Source organism: Drosophila pseudoobscura, chromosome 2, assembly GCF_009870125.1.
Source record: "Drosophila pseudoobscura strain MV-25-SWS-2005 chromosome 2, UCI_Dpse_MV25, whole genome shotgun sequence".
Taxonomy (NCBI): domain Eukaryota; kingdom Metazoa; phylum Arthropoda; class Insecta; order Diptera; family Drosophilidae; genus Drosophila; species Drosophila pseudoobscura.
Window position 1 is genome coordinate 30,349,923 of NC_046679.1, and position 17,237 is coordinate 30,367,159.

At 48.2% G+C, this 17,237-nt stretch overlaps 2 protein-coding genes across 7 annotated transcripts; one reads left to right on the forward strand and one right to left on the reverse strand.

Moving 5' to 3' along the window:
* Positions 1–385: 385 nt before the first annotated feature.
* On the forward strand, positions 386–1,794 carry Polr2M (RNA polymerase II subunit M). The gene is made up of 2 exons (XM_001359981.5): positions 386–601; positions 666–1,794. Exons 1-2 carry the CDS (start codon positions 456–458, stop codon positions 1,642–1,644), a joined length of 1,125 nt encoding a protein of 374 aa, XP_001360018.1. The 5' UTR covers positions 386–455; the 3' UTR covers positions 1,645–1,794.
* On the reverse strand, positions 1,670–17,025 carry unc79 (UNC-79 domain-containing protein). 6 transcript variants are annotated; one of them, XM_015182881.2, is made up of 27 exons: positions 16,878–17,025; positions 16,588–16,696; positions 16,409–16,528; positions 16,175–16,336; positions 15,930–16,100; positions 15,602–15,877; positions 14,841–15,539; positions 14,127–14,780; positions 13,794–14,065; positions 13,632–13,733; positions 13,438–13,576; positions 12,478–12,534; positions 11,589–11,668; positions 11,104–11,166; positions 9,531–9,851; positions 9,323–9,471; positions 8,531–9,264; positions 8,390–8,467; positions 6,230–6,497; positions 5,530–6,169; positions 5,392–5,463; positions 4,104–5,333; positions 3,870–4,048; positions 3,650–3,804; positions 2,866–3,584; positions 2,636–2,805; positions 1,670–2,573 (listed from the first exon to the last, which is right to left on the reverse strand). In XM_015182881.2, exons 2-27 carry the CDS (start codon positions 16,640–16,642, stop codon positions 1,751–1,753), a joined length of 8,388 nt encoding a protein of 2,795 aa, XP_015038367.2. In that variant the 5' UTR covers positions 16,643–16,696; positions 16,878–17,025; the 3' UTR covers positions 1,670–1,750. The 6 variants fall into 6 exon arrangements, with proteins under 6 accessions (XP_015038367.2, XP_003736929.2, XP_033232350.1 ...); XM_003736881.3 differs by having other exon boundaries at positions 2,636–2,814; XM_033376459.1 differs by lacking the exon at positions 16,878–17,025 and adding an exon at positions 7,589–8,144 and having other exon boundaries at positions 2,636–2,814; positions 8,190–8,467.
* Between the last annotated feature and the right edge of the window lie 212 nt (positions 17,026–17,237).

Consider the following 17,237-nt stretch of genomic DNA (forward strand, 5'->3'; position numbering starts at 1 on the left):
ATTTAACCTTTTTAGTTTAATCCTTTTTTTTATAAGCACTGAGATAAAACGGAGTCTCTCAGTTAACCTATCTTGAAGAAAACGTATTCATCAATTGTATAAAATTATGTGTTCAGAGCTGAAGCTCCTAGCTAGTTAGTAATATTAAACCGAATATCAAAATCGAGGAATATGATTTTCCAGCCTAAAGAGGCCCATTATCCCATTGTCGACCAGTGGGTATTTTAATACCCTCCACGAATATGATGAGTCTTGAAGATTCTTAGCACAGTTCAGGTGGAAAATATCATGGTCTTTTTGAAGTAAAAATGAAGGATATTATTAGTATTATTTTGCGCGGTTTGGCTCAACTTGTTATCCTGTTTAAATAAAGGGGGCTTAAGTGGGTTAAGTTCCCAAGTTCGGTCATACTAAAACACGCTGCGCCCGCGAAAAAATTACCGAAAATTACGAAAATGAGCCAAAATATTGTTGCTGCTCCACTTAATCGCATTCCAGGCACAAGCCAGGCCAAGGAGCAGCACAGCAAGGACCTGAAAACCCTCAGCTACGTGGAACTACTGGAAATCAGGGACAGGCAATCCAAATTTCTGTCGTTCAAGTAAGTTCTGGAACTAGCTGCGGCGCAGGCAAATTTAAGCAAATTATTGTTATTGTTGCCGCAGGAAGCGGCTCCTGCAGTTGCCGGACAAGGGCAGACGCCTCCAAGAGTCTTATGATAAATTGCTGGACGAGATTAGGAGGCGCGACGATGTCGAGGCAACGGCCCAAATGCTCAGCGAACTGAATATCGCATCCAAGGGCAAGATTGCCCTGAACAATCTCGAATGGAACGGCCGCGAGATTGTGGACGAAGGCGCCCATGTGGAGGATATACTGGACAGCGATGATGAGCTGGATCCATTGCGAATCATAGCGCAAGGCACAATGCACGAGAAAAGGGTCAAAGTGCTGCCTCCACCCGAGAGTCTAATTACGGCCGGTGATCTGGCCGACATAAACACGTTTAAGAAGACTGCCGACTCGCCAGACTCTGCTTTGGAAGGGCAGAGCGCTAGCAGTTCAATACCAGCGGAGTTCGTCGAGCTGGATGCCTGCCTAGTGGCAGCCAAGTATCCCCAAGAATCGCGTTCATATCCCCCCGTCGATCAGCATTCCCTCTACCTCATAGACATAACAGAACCCAAGGAAAGGAGTGCGGGGCGGGAGAAATTCCGACCGTTCCGGACAACCATCTCCAATGTTCACGACCCCGATAAGGAGCGCATACGGAAGAAGGGCAAGCACTGGGAGATCACAGCAGCCACACCACCACTCATCCAATACAAGGAAACACAGATGGTTCCGCTGGCGGAGTCGGCTACCCTGCAGCTGGACTTTATGCAGAGGATCAGGGAACTAAGGATTCAGCAGGCAGAACAGCGTCTGTCCCAGCACCAGGCCACCAGACCACCCTCTGGCCTACATCTGCCGGAGGAGTCTGTGCTGAAGACCAAGGCATCTTTCAAGAATTATCGCAATCCCCAAGTGGATTATCTGATTGAGGGCAAGCAAAAGCCCAGCGAGCAGAATGAAGTGCATGATCCCACGAGTCTCGACAGGGGAGCATCCTCTAGTGGCATACATTACACGGTCTACGAGTAACTCCCTCGCCCTATTCCTGGCCAGCTTTTCGTTAACACTGTGAATAATTTATTTGTGTAGGCAACAACAGATAGTGGATAAGATTATATACGATTATAACACCATTTTAAATCGAATAGAACTGTGTGGCTGTGGAGGCCTGTAGCTCGATCTGCCCCATTTTGAACTGTAATCGCTGCAGCCACTTGAGCAGGGCCTCCGACCTGAAGGCCTGCTGTTCCTCGTAGTCCGGCGCACAGTCGCGCACATTCTGCAGGCGCACATGAAGCGTGTCCGAGAGCTGCGTCTGCGAGGAGAGCACGGGGCTCCACATGGGCAGCAGCTTGCCCAGCACCGTGGAGTTTGTGTCCTTGAGGGCCTCCAGCAGACTGAGGAAGTGAAGATTCACCATTTCGGATAGCTTGGAGTTGGCACTTTGCGTCTGGAAGTCCACACTGGACTGTGGCTGATCCTTGTTGATAGTGGGCTTGGCGTGGGACACCAGCTGCAGGATGCAGGGCGTTACCTTGGCCCAGAACTCGAAGAGTACGCCCAGCGTACCGCCCTCTACATTGCTGGTGGTGTTGTGCGCCATCTGCTCCAGATACACGGTCCACAGCTGGCAGAGGGTAAACGCATGGAAGAGCGAGGACATGTGCAGCACCGAGGTCTTTGACTGCTCGGCAAAGCCAGCAAATATCACCTGAATGTGATCGGCGATGTGGCAGGAGGCTTCCTGCGGCACTGGCTGGGAGTAGGTCACGCCCTGGTGCTGATAGTGGACACTGGCTGCGGGCGCTTGGCCCTGGCCTGGCGGAGGATTTGGCGGAGGCGTCGGTATGGTGTGAGTCTCCTGGCGACGCTGCATCAGCACCATGTGGGTCAGCGAGCCGAGCAGCAGCCAAGAGAGCAGACGCATATGTCCGACGCATTCGGTGAATTCTTTGGGACTGAAAGAAGAGAGAATTCCCTTTGGATTTTGGCCATTTTCTTTGGCTGCTTCAATACCTACCCCTGCTGCAGAGAAGAGGGTGCATTGTTTAGCCACGGTAGATAGCGGGAGACAGCCCTGTTGTCTCTGGAGTTTCCTCGCGACATCTCCAGAGCCAGATATTGGGCCACGGCTCCCTTGAGCACGCCCCCCAGTGTGTCCTCGCCAAGGCCGTTGCTCGTTTGTCCGTTCTTCAAGTGCTGCAACGATGAAGGATAATGAAAAAGGCTAGAATGTTGCTGGAGTCCCACCTTGATCTTGCTGAGAGTGTGGAAATCGGCCAGAAAGTCAATCACATCGTTGATATACTGCCGCAAGCAGTCGGCGGAGTTGGTGGTCAGCATGGGAGCCGCATCGGGCATGCCAGGAGCAGATCCCGGCGGCAAAGTACCCCCGGCATCGAGGAGAACAACGCCAATAATCACCAGGAGATTGTGGTCGGGAATATTCGACTTGAACTTGAGGGCCTGCACAAACTCGAAGATCATCTGGCGGCAGAGCAGGTTCTTGTCGCGATCCTTGCTGAACGAGCGCGTGTTGAGGGTGCACAGCTCGTAAACGGTCTGGTACTCGAGATTCGTGTGCTGCACGCAGTAGGCCATGATCTTCGAGTACGGATCGAGCAGGGTCTTGGGCACGCAGTTGAGACGCAGCGTGGCCGCAATGATGTCCAGCATGTACTCGGCGTTGGTCAGGCTCGGCATGATCACAATCACCTGCCGCAGCAAGGACTCCATCGCCTGCATGGCCTGCGACCACATGGCCAGGCCCACGCCTGCTTCGGCGGGCACACACTGAAGATTCAGATACTCGGCCATGTTCCGGAAGATCACCGGCAGCTGATCCACTGGCAGAGCCTTCTTGGAGGTCAACGACTCGCACACCATGTAGATGGGACTGGTGGCATTCAGATCCTGGAAATCCTGCAGCGCCTTCGCAATGCTGCGGAAATGATTGTGACGGATTTTCACTGCAATGGAGAATGGTATGGCAATGATAGGGTTTCGCTCTTCTTGGATATCACACAACACTCACTCTTCATTTGGGTCTGGAACACCTGCAGGAAGATCCCATTCGGCGCCAGCTGATGGAGGACACAGCGTATGAATTGCAGGGCCACTGCCTGTGCGCTGCAGGCCAAAGGCGGACCATTCTCCCCCTGCCAGGAGTGGGTAGAGCTCAGACAGATGCTGGAAACGGTACGGGAGTTTGTGTCAGTCTAGTTAGGATTTCGTTTTCAGAGTCTCTTTCTTACCGCGAAGTCATAGTGAGGATCTCTGGGAGAAAGGGCGCTGCCATGGCCGGTTCGCGGTGGATAAAAGCTCCCAAGATCACGATGAATATGCCAATCTCCTCGTCTGTGTACTCTTCAATGTGAGCACCGCAATCGGAACATCGCTCGACGATGGTGTAGTCTCCAACGCGACGTGCGCTCTAAAGATAAAGAAATTAGTACCGTGAAGGGACTGTCAATTGCTTAGAGACCTACCCCACGTGGCACATGTGCGGTACCATGCGAGGTTCCATGTCCATTGGTGGCCTCGCCTACACCATCGTCTCCCTCATCGTCTGGATCTGGCTCAGCGGGTTGGAACGGAGGCGGTGGCCAGGAGCCCGCAAACCGAGAACGTATGTCCGGTATGGCATTGGTGTCGACGTTGAAAGGTGCCAGCTTCTGGCGGGGTCGCTTGATGCTGTTGCTGGAGGTTAAGCCTCCGCCCGCTGCTCCTCCAGCGGGGGCTCCTCCCGCGCTCTGCTTTAGCTCCTGCTGGACATTCTTCAGAATGGAAGTGTGGAGATCAGCGGGAGGCTGTGTGGGCTGCTGCGATGTGGACGGGGCATTGGGATTCGGTGGCGATTCCAGGGCCACCTGCTTAATGAGCCGACGGGGAGAGTTGGTGCGGCTGCTGGGCGTCACATCGTCCTTGGTGCTTTCCGAGACATCCAGACTGTCCTGCTTGAGGTGGCTGATATCGGGAAGATTTAGCCCCTCCCGCACACGCTCCACCAGTGCTGCCACTGTATCCTGGGTGCCAATGGGCAGCAGTCTCTCCGGAGTTGGGATCTCCAAGGCGGCAATATTCTTTGGCGGCGGCAGGCCCTGCATCGCGGCATCCATCTCATCCCTGGGATTGGGCATCACGCTCATCTTGGACAGCGGCGAGTCCGGAGAGCCGTAGTTCTTGTCCGTGCGCTTCAGGGACTTTGTCTGCGACTTTTTCTGATGACGGGAATCGTCCATCGAGGAGCTCGATGTTCCGGCACTGCACTCCACAATCGTCTTGTGGCGTCCTATGGACTTTGTTGGAGCTGCAGTCGGTGCTGGAGCAGCAGTCGCATTGCCATTGACCGAGCGACTGCCACTGCCGCTGCTGGAGCCGGGCTTTCTGTCCGCTGTTCCGGGGACATCCTGCAGGGCACCGAGTGCCTTCAGATGGTTAGTTGCAATTGCGGCAAACATTTTCGATGTGGAAGCGGCCGCATTCTCCAGCGATTTGTTGCGCACCGTCACCGCCCGATGCACATCCACGGGGGGACTCACAATGGCCGTCTCTGTGGTCTCTGCAGCCACCAAAGGCGTGACGATCATGCGTACGCCCTCCTGCAGACTGTGACGGGTGGTCACGAGGGTTTCGCTGGTGGTGGTGGCCTTGATTTTGGTCGTGTACGTATCGCCCACTTTGGTGGTGATCATCGACTTGTGCGATTTTGTGGATTTCTATAAAGGAAAATGCATTAAAACTAAGTATCACTAATGCAAAAGCCATGTATGGTACCTCCTCCGTGTATTCGAGGCGCTTGCGGGTGGGCATCACATCCTCAAAGTGTATGGTGTCATCAAAGGAGCCCTAGAGTGGGAATCGATTCTCTTTAGCTCAAAATAATATACGGCTATATGGAGTATTGAAACCCACCGGTGCACTGCCATGCAGGGTGCTGTCCGAGAGATCGCTCTCTGGTATGGCTACCAGCTCCGACTCGGTCTCATCCGCATCCAGGCTGGAGTCATTGTACTTCCTGAACGCATGCTGCAGCTTCGGTGTGAAGGCCACATTGCCCTTGCTCTTGGAGGCGGCACTGGTGGCCTCCGATGGGAACATGGGACTGACCGGCGGACTGGCCTCCTTGTCATCCGGATCGGTGCCCAGCGAGGGCTGGCTGACATCACGCGAGCGAGCTGCCCCGCCCACACCCTGGATATCCAGTATTGTGGTCGTCGGAATCCGCCTACACTGATGGAAATGGCCACGCAGGCTGTTCATGATCATACGAATGCCCGAGATGATGTATCCACTAAGCGGCGGCTGGGTGTACGAGTACTTGTAGAGCACTACGAGGAGGGTAAAGAGCCAGTTCCGTCGCGGATACTGCTCCAAATGCCACAGGGAATAGTTGAAGACAATGTTCTGATAGGACTCTCCCGAAGTGTTGGTCGGATAGGGGGCATACAGGATGATCTGCATGACGGAGGGGAGGATGAGACCGCCAATCAGATGATTCTGGTCCAGCACCTGCGGCAGATTGGCCAGAAAGGCATTGAAAACGGCCGACACCCTAAGGGAAAGATTATAGATTATAGAAATTTGGATATAGGGATCCTCTGCCGACACTCACCTTAGCGATTCTGGGGTGGTGTGGAAGGTCTTGTCGATCTGATTGTGTCCCAGCAGCAAAAACAAATGCTTCAAGACGATATTCTGTGTCCTGGTCACTGGCTTATCCTCCGAGGGGAAGGCCTGATCCGTGCGTGACATGAACTGCATCAGCATGAAGACCAACAGATGAATGGTCTCGCGATCGGACTCCTCCAGCTCCGTGATCCGACTGAGCAGCCCAATCAGATTCTCATCATTGAGGCCGCCCAGAGAGTGGATGTGTCCATCTGTTTGGGAGTAGATTTGGTGGATTATTATATGGACAGATCCTTTAGATGTGAACTTTCTTTAGGGGGGAATAGGAGGATATACACCAATATTCTTTTTTGATTTTGTTTTTGGTTTTTTTTTTTTTGGGGACACAGCCACATGCCAATGTTTCACAATTAGATTCGTTTTCATAGACGGATAAATGAATTTTGTATGTTTCTTTGTATAATATACAGGAGGAATGTCTCTGGTTTTAGGATTTCAAAGCCAATTAGAGTTCAAATGTAAGTTGGTTGTTGGGTGGGTGGTTGGTGGGGGAGAGAGACAGAAAGACAGAGAGAGAGAGAAAGGTTAGAGAGTGTAGAAGTAGAGGTTTTCTTTCTTTTTTTTTTGTAGAGTTGTTCGCATTAGAGACACAGAGAGAGATGTTTTTTCGAGAGAGCATACATACCAGTTCGGAAGGGTTTACACACACTTAAAACGATACGTGTAGTACGAGTATTTGTTATGGAAAGCAGAGTTCAATGTAGGTACAACCATAACTAGATAATACAGATATCACATTTATGCTATAAATAATCATATTTAGGGCATAGGTACAGGTGGATGAGAGTGGGAAGATGATATGTGAGAGCGGTGCGATCATGCGATGATACGATCGTATTATGTGTTTAAGATTGTTTTATGTCTTCTTTTCATGCACTTTAGATACAGTTTTTAGGTTTAACACAAGAATCCATGAGGGTCTTGAGAGCATTCATCTAAAACCTTAATTTTTAAACCTATTTTTGCTATATATAAACGAAAATATATAGAAAAGAATCAAGCCATTTGTTAAAGAATATTATCTGGAATATATAGTAATCCTGCTTCTTAAAAAACAATAAGAAATGAAGAGAGACAAAGCCAAGGCAACACTGAAAATTGGCAAGCCCCAATATGTAGACATCATTCACAAGAAATTATCTCCAGAAGACATGCAATCAAGTAAAGGATACCTTATGAATGATGTATACATGTGAGGCTCCAAGACACCATCGAGGGGGGATACATCGATTAAACACAGATCACGGGATCTCTCTGTGAACACACATGCTCTACAACCTACCTGGATTGGCCGTGCTGCTGATGCCCGCTGCCGCCGTACCCGTACCCGGATGCGTTCCTGCATCGCAAGTGCAGTGCATGGGATAGGCCAGAGCCGAGGGACTGGGACTGGGCGCCGGCACGGCTGGCTGCGGTGGCAGCAGATTGGGTGCCGACGGATGCTTTTGGAAATGGGAGTGAAAGGAGTATCCCGAGGGATGGGGATTTGCTGTCGAGCTGCTGCTTGCTGTTGTTGTTGCTACTGTTGTTGCTACTGTTACTGCTGCTGCTGCTGTGGTTATGGTGGTGTTGCCTCCGGCTTGCTCTTGGGAGGAGGCGGAGGCGGAGGCTGTTGCTGCCGCCGCCACTGCTGCTGCTGCCTGGGAGCGAAGCAGCGTCTCTGCCTCCTGCAACGTGGGCATCGGACTTTGGTGACTGGGTGGCACGCAATGCACTAAATACTGATGGCTCTGACTATGAGCCGAGGCTAGACTTGATGCGGTTGCTACTTGTGCACTACTACCGGCTGGATGAGGATGATGCGATGGTGGATGATGGTGGCCGAAGGTGTGGTGTGCCTGTGCCTGTGCCTGCGGCTGTTGGATGTACATGGAATGGTGTGCGTGTGGGTGTGTGTGGTGGTGTGACGACGGATGGTGATAGGGAAAGGCCGTGTGTGGCGTATGCTGGTGGATGGGACAGGGCGACGGTTTGGGTCGTGTGGCTGTTACTGTTGCCGTGGTCGTTGCTGAACTATGACTAGCCGGATTAGCGCTCTGGCTGCTGCCAGACGCCCCCCCACTACTACTGCCTAGGAACTGACCCAGTCCGAAGCGCGAGGTCTTCCGCTTGAGTATCGGCGCTGACACCTGACGGCTGTAGATCTTCTCCTTTTCGGGCACTGCAAAGACCAACAAAAGATAGAAAAATGATCAGCCTGGGATATTTTTTCGGTTGGGCTCACCAAATTTGCTATCCTGACGCGGTGCCATGCTGGCCGGTGCTGACATAGTCCTCTTGTAGGGCCATTTCGTACCGAACGAAGCGCTCAGCGTCTTGGCCATGCTGCCACTCGTATCCGACTGACTGAGGGCCTCCCTGGCCTTCAGGATCTTTGCAGACAAAGCCTCGCTGCCGTTGTCCGAGTTGCGGAGGTCTCGCAGATAAGAGATATCGCCGCATTTCTCCAGATTGATCTGCGCTTCTACGAAGAGCGTGTCGAACCGATTGAGGAAAAAGTCCCAGCCGAGCAGCTTGCGATCGGAGAGGGAGTTGTGCAGCTGATAGACGGACTGCAGCACCACCGGGCGGTCCACAATGAAGAGATCGAACTGCGACTCCAAGCAGAAGAGCAGTGACCGTATTGCCGTGTCATGAATCGTACCGATATAGAGCGTCGCCCGCTGCGCCACATACACATTGATGTCATCCATGCTGGCGATGAGATGACAGAAGGCCGTGGCCAGTGCCGTTTGCAGGCCCACCTCTGAGCGCAGCGGCGTCGAATCCATAAAACGTGTAATCACGGTTACTCGTTCGACTGCTGTGAAGCGAACCCGCCAGTCCGTATCGTGGAAGGCCTCCTGCACCACGCGCCAAAAGACATCCGAACCGAGCGGCAGCGTGATGCAGTGCAGCAGCAATGGCACGCCCACCTGGCAGATGTGCGAGTGTTCGGCATTGCAAAGTTCCCAAAGGCTTAAAAGAAGGATGCACAAGTCTTAAGAGAGACCTTTAAGAACAGAGTCTTACATACTTTTTGATGAGTAGATTCTCCTGGCACCAGATGAAGAAGCCGCGCTGCTCTTTGGCCGCCTTGGCTAGGGCATCTCCATGCAGGGCCATGGTATTGAGGCACTGCAGCACATAGTACAGTATCTCTGGCTTCTTGATGGTGGGTATTTCCTATCAAGAATCCATCATTAGAAGAAGCTCTTAAGAATAACTCAAAGAGGAGGTCTTACCGTGAGAAGCTGGTGGATATACTGCAGAGGTTGAGGCAGCGTGTCCAGCGTAAATTTGAATTTCCCCACCGAAGTGTGCCAGAAATCATCGCTGTCCTCCTCCTCCTCATCCTCGTCCGAACCACTGCCATTCTCGCCCCCACAGGCGGTGCTGCCATTGGCACCGTTCTCACCCATAACCGACGCCTTGGTGACGCTGACATTAGCGCTCCCGACATCCGCATCGGAGAGGGTTATAGAACGGGCTATGGCCCTATCTGTGGGCAGGATGGAGGCCAGATCGAGCTGCTCTGAAACTGTCTCAACAGTGGCCGTCATGATCTGCATTAGACAAAGGGAAAATCGTTAAAGAAAATCAAGCTGAGGCGAATTTTACACAGTTTTTACGTCATATTTACACGGGTTTACATGGTGTGTGTGTGTATCTTACATTCCTTATATACATACGAAACACGTAGATAAATGCATTGGTTGGGTACTTGCGACATGTCGATTACACTTGCATGTACCGGAAACAAAGTAATTTACATCGAAAGAAACTGTTACATAACACATGTTACATGTAAAATTGCATAAAATTACATTTCTGGTGCATTTCTGTGACATATTTTTTTTGATATAAAGATTTATGGTTTATTCTTTGGTGCTGTACATTGAACATGCTCTTCAACAATGATCCGAAAAGAAAGGAAAACCGTAAGGGAAAAGGAAAAACTATCTGTTATGTGAGGGAAAATCAGCATGGAACGCAATATTTACATGTAAAAACCATATGTAAAATTTCTTATGATACGACTTGTTCGTAATTTATATTCACACACATACCAGATACTTTGAGACACAGTAGTTGAATAAAATGAATAGAAAAGTGATCAAAAAAATTGAATAAAAATCTATTATTCTGTTGGAACAAATTTCAAATATCTATTAAGTAAATGAAAGCTCTCCTTTAATGGCTTTTCTCTATAAGAAAAAACCTGCCAGATGCTATTAAAACCATTTACCAGCCTACCCTTGAACAGCTTTTACATTTATCTAATAAAAATCATTATTCTTAAGCGAGAGACATATTTTTTTGCCGTCTTTTATAATGTATGTTCACTTGGAATCTAATATTCAGCTATAATATGTCTAAACCTATATAATATCTGCTCTAAAAAGCCTGGAAAACTCCTCTAAAGGATATTTAAATGTATAATCAAAGTAAATATATAGAAATAAGAACTGTTTTTGTATAGGAATATATGGAAACAATCAAAGAAAGTAGGAATTTGGAAAAAAAATTACAAGAAAAACACTCTGTACATTTATTTACACTTAACACGAAGAGTACGTACGATTGGTTTGGTCTGGACACAGAAATAAAACATACAATATTGAAAAACATATTGAATTGTACAAATATCGAATCGAATTGTTGTAGGGGGGAAGGGGGGTTCGTTTTAATTGGGCAAATTATAAAACTAATATTATAAAACAAACACTGGTTCAGCTTATAGCTGGGGGTTTTTTCGGTAGATTGTTTTGTTTGGTTTGGGATTTTTTTGGTCGTTTTAATGAATGCACAAAGTACCTCGTCTGTGGCGTGAACTTTTCTCAATTCATTACTATCAACTGAATGCCCATTTTCGTTATTCTATAAAAAATACATGAAGAAATGAAAACGTTTTGTATAATCGTTGGACAAATTTCGAGAACTTTCGAATTGGTTTTTGGAATTTGTGTGATTTTTCTGGGTGTGAACAAAACGTAAAATTAAACAACTTGAATATGCTCACTTAATATTGTTTTTTTGGTTTTTGTTGCTGTAATTAATTAGTTTTTTGAATATTTATATGGATTATAGTATAGTATATTTTTATGGGGGCGGTGTTTCAATATACCTACAGTCAACGCATAATATTTTCATATTCTTTTCTTTTGGTTTTTTTTTGTTAATATTATTTTTGTGATGTGAAATTGAAATATTGTTCGCAATAATAGGGGAAGGGGGGTGGCGGGTAACAACTAAAGAACAGAATGTGGATACAACGGATTGATGGTGATCGAAATACATACGGAACAAACGTGGGGCATATGTACGAGCACTCCGCCGACCGAGTGCGGTTCGGGTTGGGGCACTGCCACCGGCACAGGACCTTCAGAAAGAGAATTATCAATGGGTATTAGTATCTTGTAGCTATGGCAGTTATCAGGTTCAATCGTTCCAGCTATAATGAAGTTGTGGTCAACATACAAATGAATGGCATTCAATAACCGATCATGCATTCAAGTACATATACATAGATAGAAATCCTATAGGAAAATTCATGGAAAATTCTCACATGCAGATAGATTGCGGCCAATCGGTGGGGTATAGGGGTTCTATGTGGACGTGTGCAAAGTTTAAGCCCATCTTTTGTTCTATTTGGTAACCAATTGGAATGCTTAAACAGGGCACACTTATGGGTTTTAGTCCTACTGTGGAAATTATAGATTATAGATGATTCTGTGTTGTAAGAGAACAGGAGTAGAGTAGAGTAGAGTAGTATTTGAACCGAACCGAAAGATAATCGTGTGTACTAAACTCAGAGCTATGGGGGGGCTGTCATACTACTAAAAAGGTCAACTATTTTTGGTAGATAAAAGCTGTGTTTTTTGGTAGTGCTAAATCATATTACTCTAGTAAAGCTAAACAGAGATAGACAGTGGAGAGTGTTGTGTAGAGAGAGATAGAGACGGTTAGTGTGTGACTGAAACTATAGTTGTCTTTTTCTGGGGTGTTATGTCAGTGTCTTTGGGAATTGGTGTTTTCTTTGTAACGAAATGTGTGTTTCAACAAATTTTTAATAATGTTAATGTAAATTTGTAAATGTAATTGCTATTATTTGTTTTGTTTTGGTTTTTTGTTGGATTTTTTTGGTTTGGTTTTTGTAACGAATGAAAAATTTGCTTATTGGTGCATCACCTGCCATTATAATAATTTTTCCATCGTCTGAAAAGAATTGATCTAGCTTAAAGATATCTGATAATGAGTGATAGATTTGATTTAGTATTTTGTTTGGTAGCAGTATTTTTTTTGTAGTATTTTTCATGATAATTTTTCGATAGAACGAAGAGCGAGAGAGAGACAGTAACAGTTTACAGTTTTCGTACGCGCGGAAGAGGGTGCGAACGAGCGAGAGAGACAGTTATATTATTTTTTTTTGTACAGGCAGACGCGCAGTAGGTGGTATATATGTTAGAGATAGAGAGAGAGAAATAGATACACATATTTATGTAGAGAGAGATAGCAAGATAGACAAATAGTTATGGTTGAAAACAGATAAGATACAATTGGTATGGCATGATTGGTAATATGATGACTGATGGATCGTTTAGATGGTTCTTTAGCTCTGTTAGTTCGTTGAGATTGAGTTTGGGATTTGGGGGTTTTTAGTCTGGGGTTTTTGTTTACTTCAAGGGTCAAGTAAGGTACTTTACAAGGCATAGCAGTGCAGGTTACTAGATTTGTTTGTTTGTAGGTACAAAAGTTCAGTTTGCTTTTTAAAACGTGGGATTCTCTTTAGACTAAGTAAGTTTTGTTTACAAGGACGCCCAGCCGCTCCGTGAGCGAGGGGGCATCGTATACCATTCGCCTGCAAAACGGCTTATGAATATGGATGTATATGTATATGTAGAGTCCAGGCTCAAAGTACAGTCTACAATTAGCTACATTTTTAGGTGACGTTTCACGGCTTTTACTGTTACGGTGGATAGGTTATTTATAGGTGACTTGGAGATTCGGGTTTTAAGTTTCGATTATGGTTAGGGTTAGGGATTGCTTTCACGACAGTCTTCTATATGTTACAACCGAGTTTCGTTGTCGTGGGGTACGGGGTCTTCAAATCAAATCAAAGAATAAATGTTGGATAGGTCTGGCGCGTACCTGCAAATCCTCCGAGCGGACCCAGGGGTATGGGCAGGGGGGCCATTGATAGAGATACATCCCTGGTCTTTTCCTTGTCGGACTCGGGCGGGGATTTGCGTGAGGACTTTTCCTCCTCGATGATGTCCTCAATGGGAACCTTGAAAGAAGGTGAGATCAATGCCGTTCTCTAGCATCTCTAGGGTATCACTCACATCTGGTGGCCTAACGGGGTTCAAAGGAGCCATAAACTGAACTAATTTCGTGGCCAACTGATGCCACATGATGGAGGCCTCGCAGTAGGCGCATTCCGCCACCTATAAGGGCATTCAAAAGGCATTAATTGGCTTCCATATCTCACAAATAGAAGGGCCTACCTTCAGGGCGCACACATGGCTGCTAAGGCCCACACGGGCCGCTGTGACCATACACTTGATCAGCCGGGATACATTCTCGCAAACACTCGTATGGATGCCCATGTGCTGTTCCACGTCCTGCAGCTCCATCTGCTTCAGAAGGATGTCCAGCATGAGGATGCAACAGGTGAGATTGTGCTCGGCATCGGTGGAGAACTCCGTGTGGCGATTGGTGGGTGCCTCATCGTCCGATATGGCCGACGTATTGCCAGAGTCATCCTCCACCACAGGGGCTGGAAATTCATTTGGTTATTCTGCTGTGGGATACAATCCTAGATCTTAGAAATGACTTACAAATGGAACTGCGTCTGGGGGGATTGGCCATCTCTGCCTTGGTCTCCTTGCAGGGCACCTTGGGGGCCTTCGGAAGCTGCAGCTGTGCAGCATCCTTCTCGCGCATTAGCTCGTGCTGGATGCCGTACTTCATGATGCGAACGCCATCGCCGAACATGGCAAAGAGCTGGACCAGCGGAATGAGAATCTCTAGCTTCGTGAGGATCTGCAGCCAGTGGAGTGCCTGCTGTTGGACCTTGGCGGTGGTCTTCTCGAAGCGTATGGCCACAAAGTTGTACATTGTCTTGCCATCGAAGCCCAGGGGCGACATCTCCGGATCGAGGATCTTGCTGAGGACGATCTTCAGCTCGTTGAGCTCCTTCTCGGCCACATCATTGGTGATGGCCTCCATCCAGTGGGGCATGACATAGTCCCAGATCTCCGAGGTGATCACCTCGTACGGCACCAGGCAGATCAGACGCTGCATACCCTCCTTGAGGTGGCTGGTGCGAGAGGCCAGGGTCTCCCAATGACCGCCGACGCGGGCATACTCGGGCGGATGTGGCAGCAAGCAGGCGATGAAGACGTTGTAGTGGATGCGGCAGATCTCCTTCAGCCAATTGCAGACGTGATCCACTTTCAGCTTCTCAATGGTGCTCTCCACCTGACCAGCAGCTGAAAGGAGAGAATGAAGTGGGTTTACAGGCAGCTCTTCCTTCCAATGAAAGCCCTTACCATCGTAGGAATAAGCGGTGACATGGAACCAATGGAAGAGCATACTCAGAATTCTGCCCAGCACCTCAACGGGCGTGTCGGCAGTGGGCGTGCAGCGACCCACGAGCAGCCAAATGCCATAGCGGCCCAGCCTCTGACGCTCCTCCCGTGAAATATTATCCGCCGTGGCCGCGGAACCGTTCTTCTTCGCCTCCGAGGAGGAGGACTCCTTGCCGGGCTCAAAGTTGAGCGGCTTCGACTCCCGCAAAAGGCTCACCACCGACTCCACCATATGCATCTGCATCTCGGGATCCATCTGCCAGGCGGGTTGCAGGCTGCGGTGCACCACATGATCGCCGCCGCGTCGCGAGTTGTGCCTATTGCTGTGGCACTGGCTGCAGTATCGAATGGGATGATTGCCGTTGAAGGTGGCACACTCCGTGGAGAAGCAGATGGAGAAGGCGGACTTCTCGTTGGAGCGACAGTTCTTGTTCTCGCAGACCATCGAGACCTGCTGCATGGGATGCAGGATGTCGCCAAACTCCAGGTTGGCATGCTCCCTATGGATCTCATTGGCGCACTCGATGCACAGATAAAGGGGCGGCGGACAGTCCGGTGCATAGGCGATGCTGATGCTATGATCATAGCAGACCTTGGCTGCTTCGGCATTCCCAGCATTCGGGCAATGCTCGCGCTGGCAGGTGAAGGGCACAAGGTCGTCTATAAAGGGATTTTGATGGGTGTAAGCATATCTTCTTTGCATTTTGAAGGACTTTCTTTACTTGTCAGTTTGGAGAGCAAGACTTTGCGATCAAAGAGATTGGCATCGAAGGCGGGCCAGTAGTAGAAGAGCAGCTTGGCCGCCGAGGAGCGGGAGACAGCAGTGCCATAGGCCACCACGCACAGAATGTCCTTGACCACATTATGCTTGAGGGTCATCAGGCATTCCAGCAGCTGGCAGTGATGGGCGGGATTGTTGGAATACTGCAGCACCATCATGATCACGGAGGAGACTGACTGGCAGGCCTGGCACTCCTGCTCATCGGAGCTGCGACGAGCTAAGAAAATCCATTAGAAATAGTCCCCCAAGAGAGGATTCTGGCTACTTACTGATAGTAAAGGGTAAGATATAGTAGCACAGGGCATTGACAATGTCCTGGTGTAGAGCTGGTGGTAGTACAGATATAGTAGAGCTAACCAGATAGGGTAGATTATCAATAAGATCCTTGTCGAGGAAGGGTAGAATGCAGCTTAGGCACTGCAAAAGAGCTTTGCCGAAAACTAAACCAAAAGACAAGAGAGAGAGGCATTAATGGAATGTAAATATCAGAGAGCTAGATGATCTTCGATCTTACCGATTTGTCCATACTGGATGCAAGGTGCCACATCGATGAGCATAGTTAGGGCATTATAGAGGTTGCCATATTCGAGATTGGGATAGGCAGACATGCGTGTGGGATCCTCGTGGGGATCCCGTATAAGTTCGTGCGGAGAAGTGCGCACATCTTTAAGGACAGCTGAAAAGGACAATCAAAGGAGTTATTCAGCAGTTCCCTAGAGATAAGACATACGACTATGTAGTTACTCACTTAGTAGAGTTTGTGAAAAGTATTTGATATTGTTGGCAATATCAACGCCAGAGGGGGCGGGTAAGACATTGTGCAATAGACGTACGTGGTAGTCATGAAGGGCTCTCAATTTTGCCTGAACTGTAATAGGAGGATACACATATGAAACGTATATTGAGACTCCTAAGGTCTGTACTTACAGGCGGCAGCACGAGTGCCCATGTTGATGAGTTGCACCTTAAAGCTGCCAGTCATTATATCAGACAAATCCTTAGCATTGCCGAAACTGCTGCCGAGGGACTTCGCATTCTGTAAAATATATTAAGAAAGAATCTTAACAAAAGCTTACGTAATGGTTGGAGCACCCCTCTTGAAGATGCTGCCGATGGAGGAAAATCTTTCAAATCAGGCGAAATTTCATGGAAACCCGAAAAGTTTCATATCCCACAGATGCCTTGGAGGCTTAGGATTATATTTCTTAGAAATTTACCTCGAAATTTGTTAGTTTTTTCAATAGATTTGCAATTTTTTACGGGTGTTACAGCAAGCCTTGACCACAAAGAAAAATCTCTACAACTAAACTGAATTTTCGGTGTGTATCCTGCGCGATTTTCATATCTGTTCGATGCGCCACCACCACCCTGTAGTTTAAACTTACTTTCACTGGAATTTTGCACACTTTTTAGATAGATTTATCAGACAATTGCTCTCCTAAGACATACAACTATTCAACTCTAGATCTTTTCCATACTATTTAATCGGAAATGTAAAGGTATTTTCATAAATTCGAGTCGGGGTTTGAGTTCTTGACCCACTTTGGCCACCCACCCCCGACAGCAGCCAAGGAAAA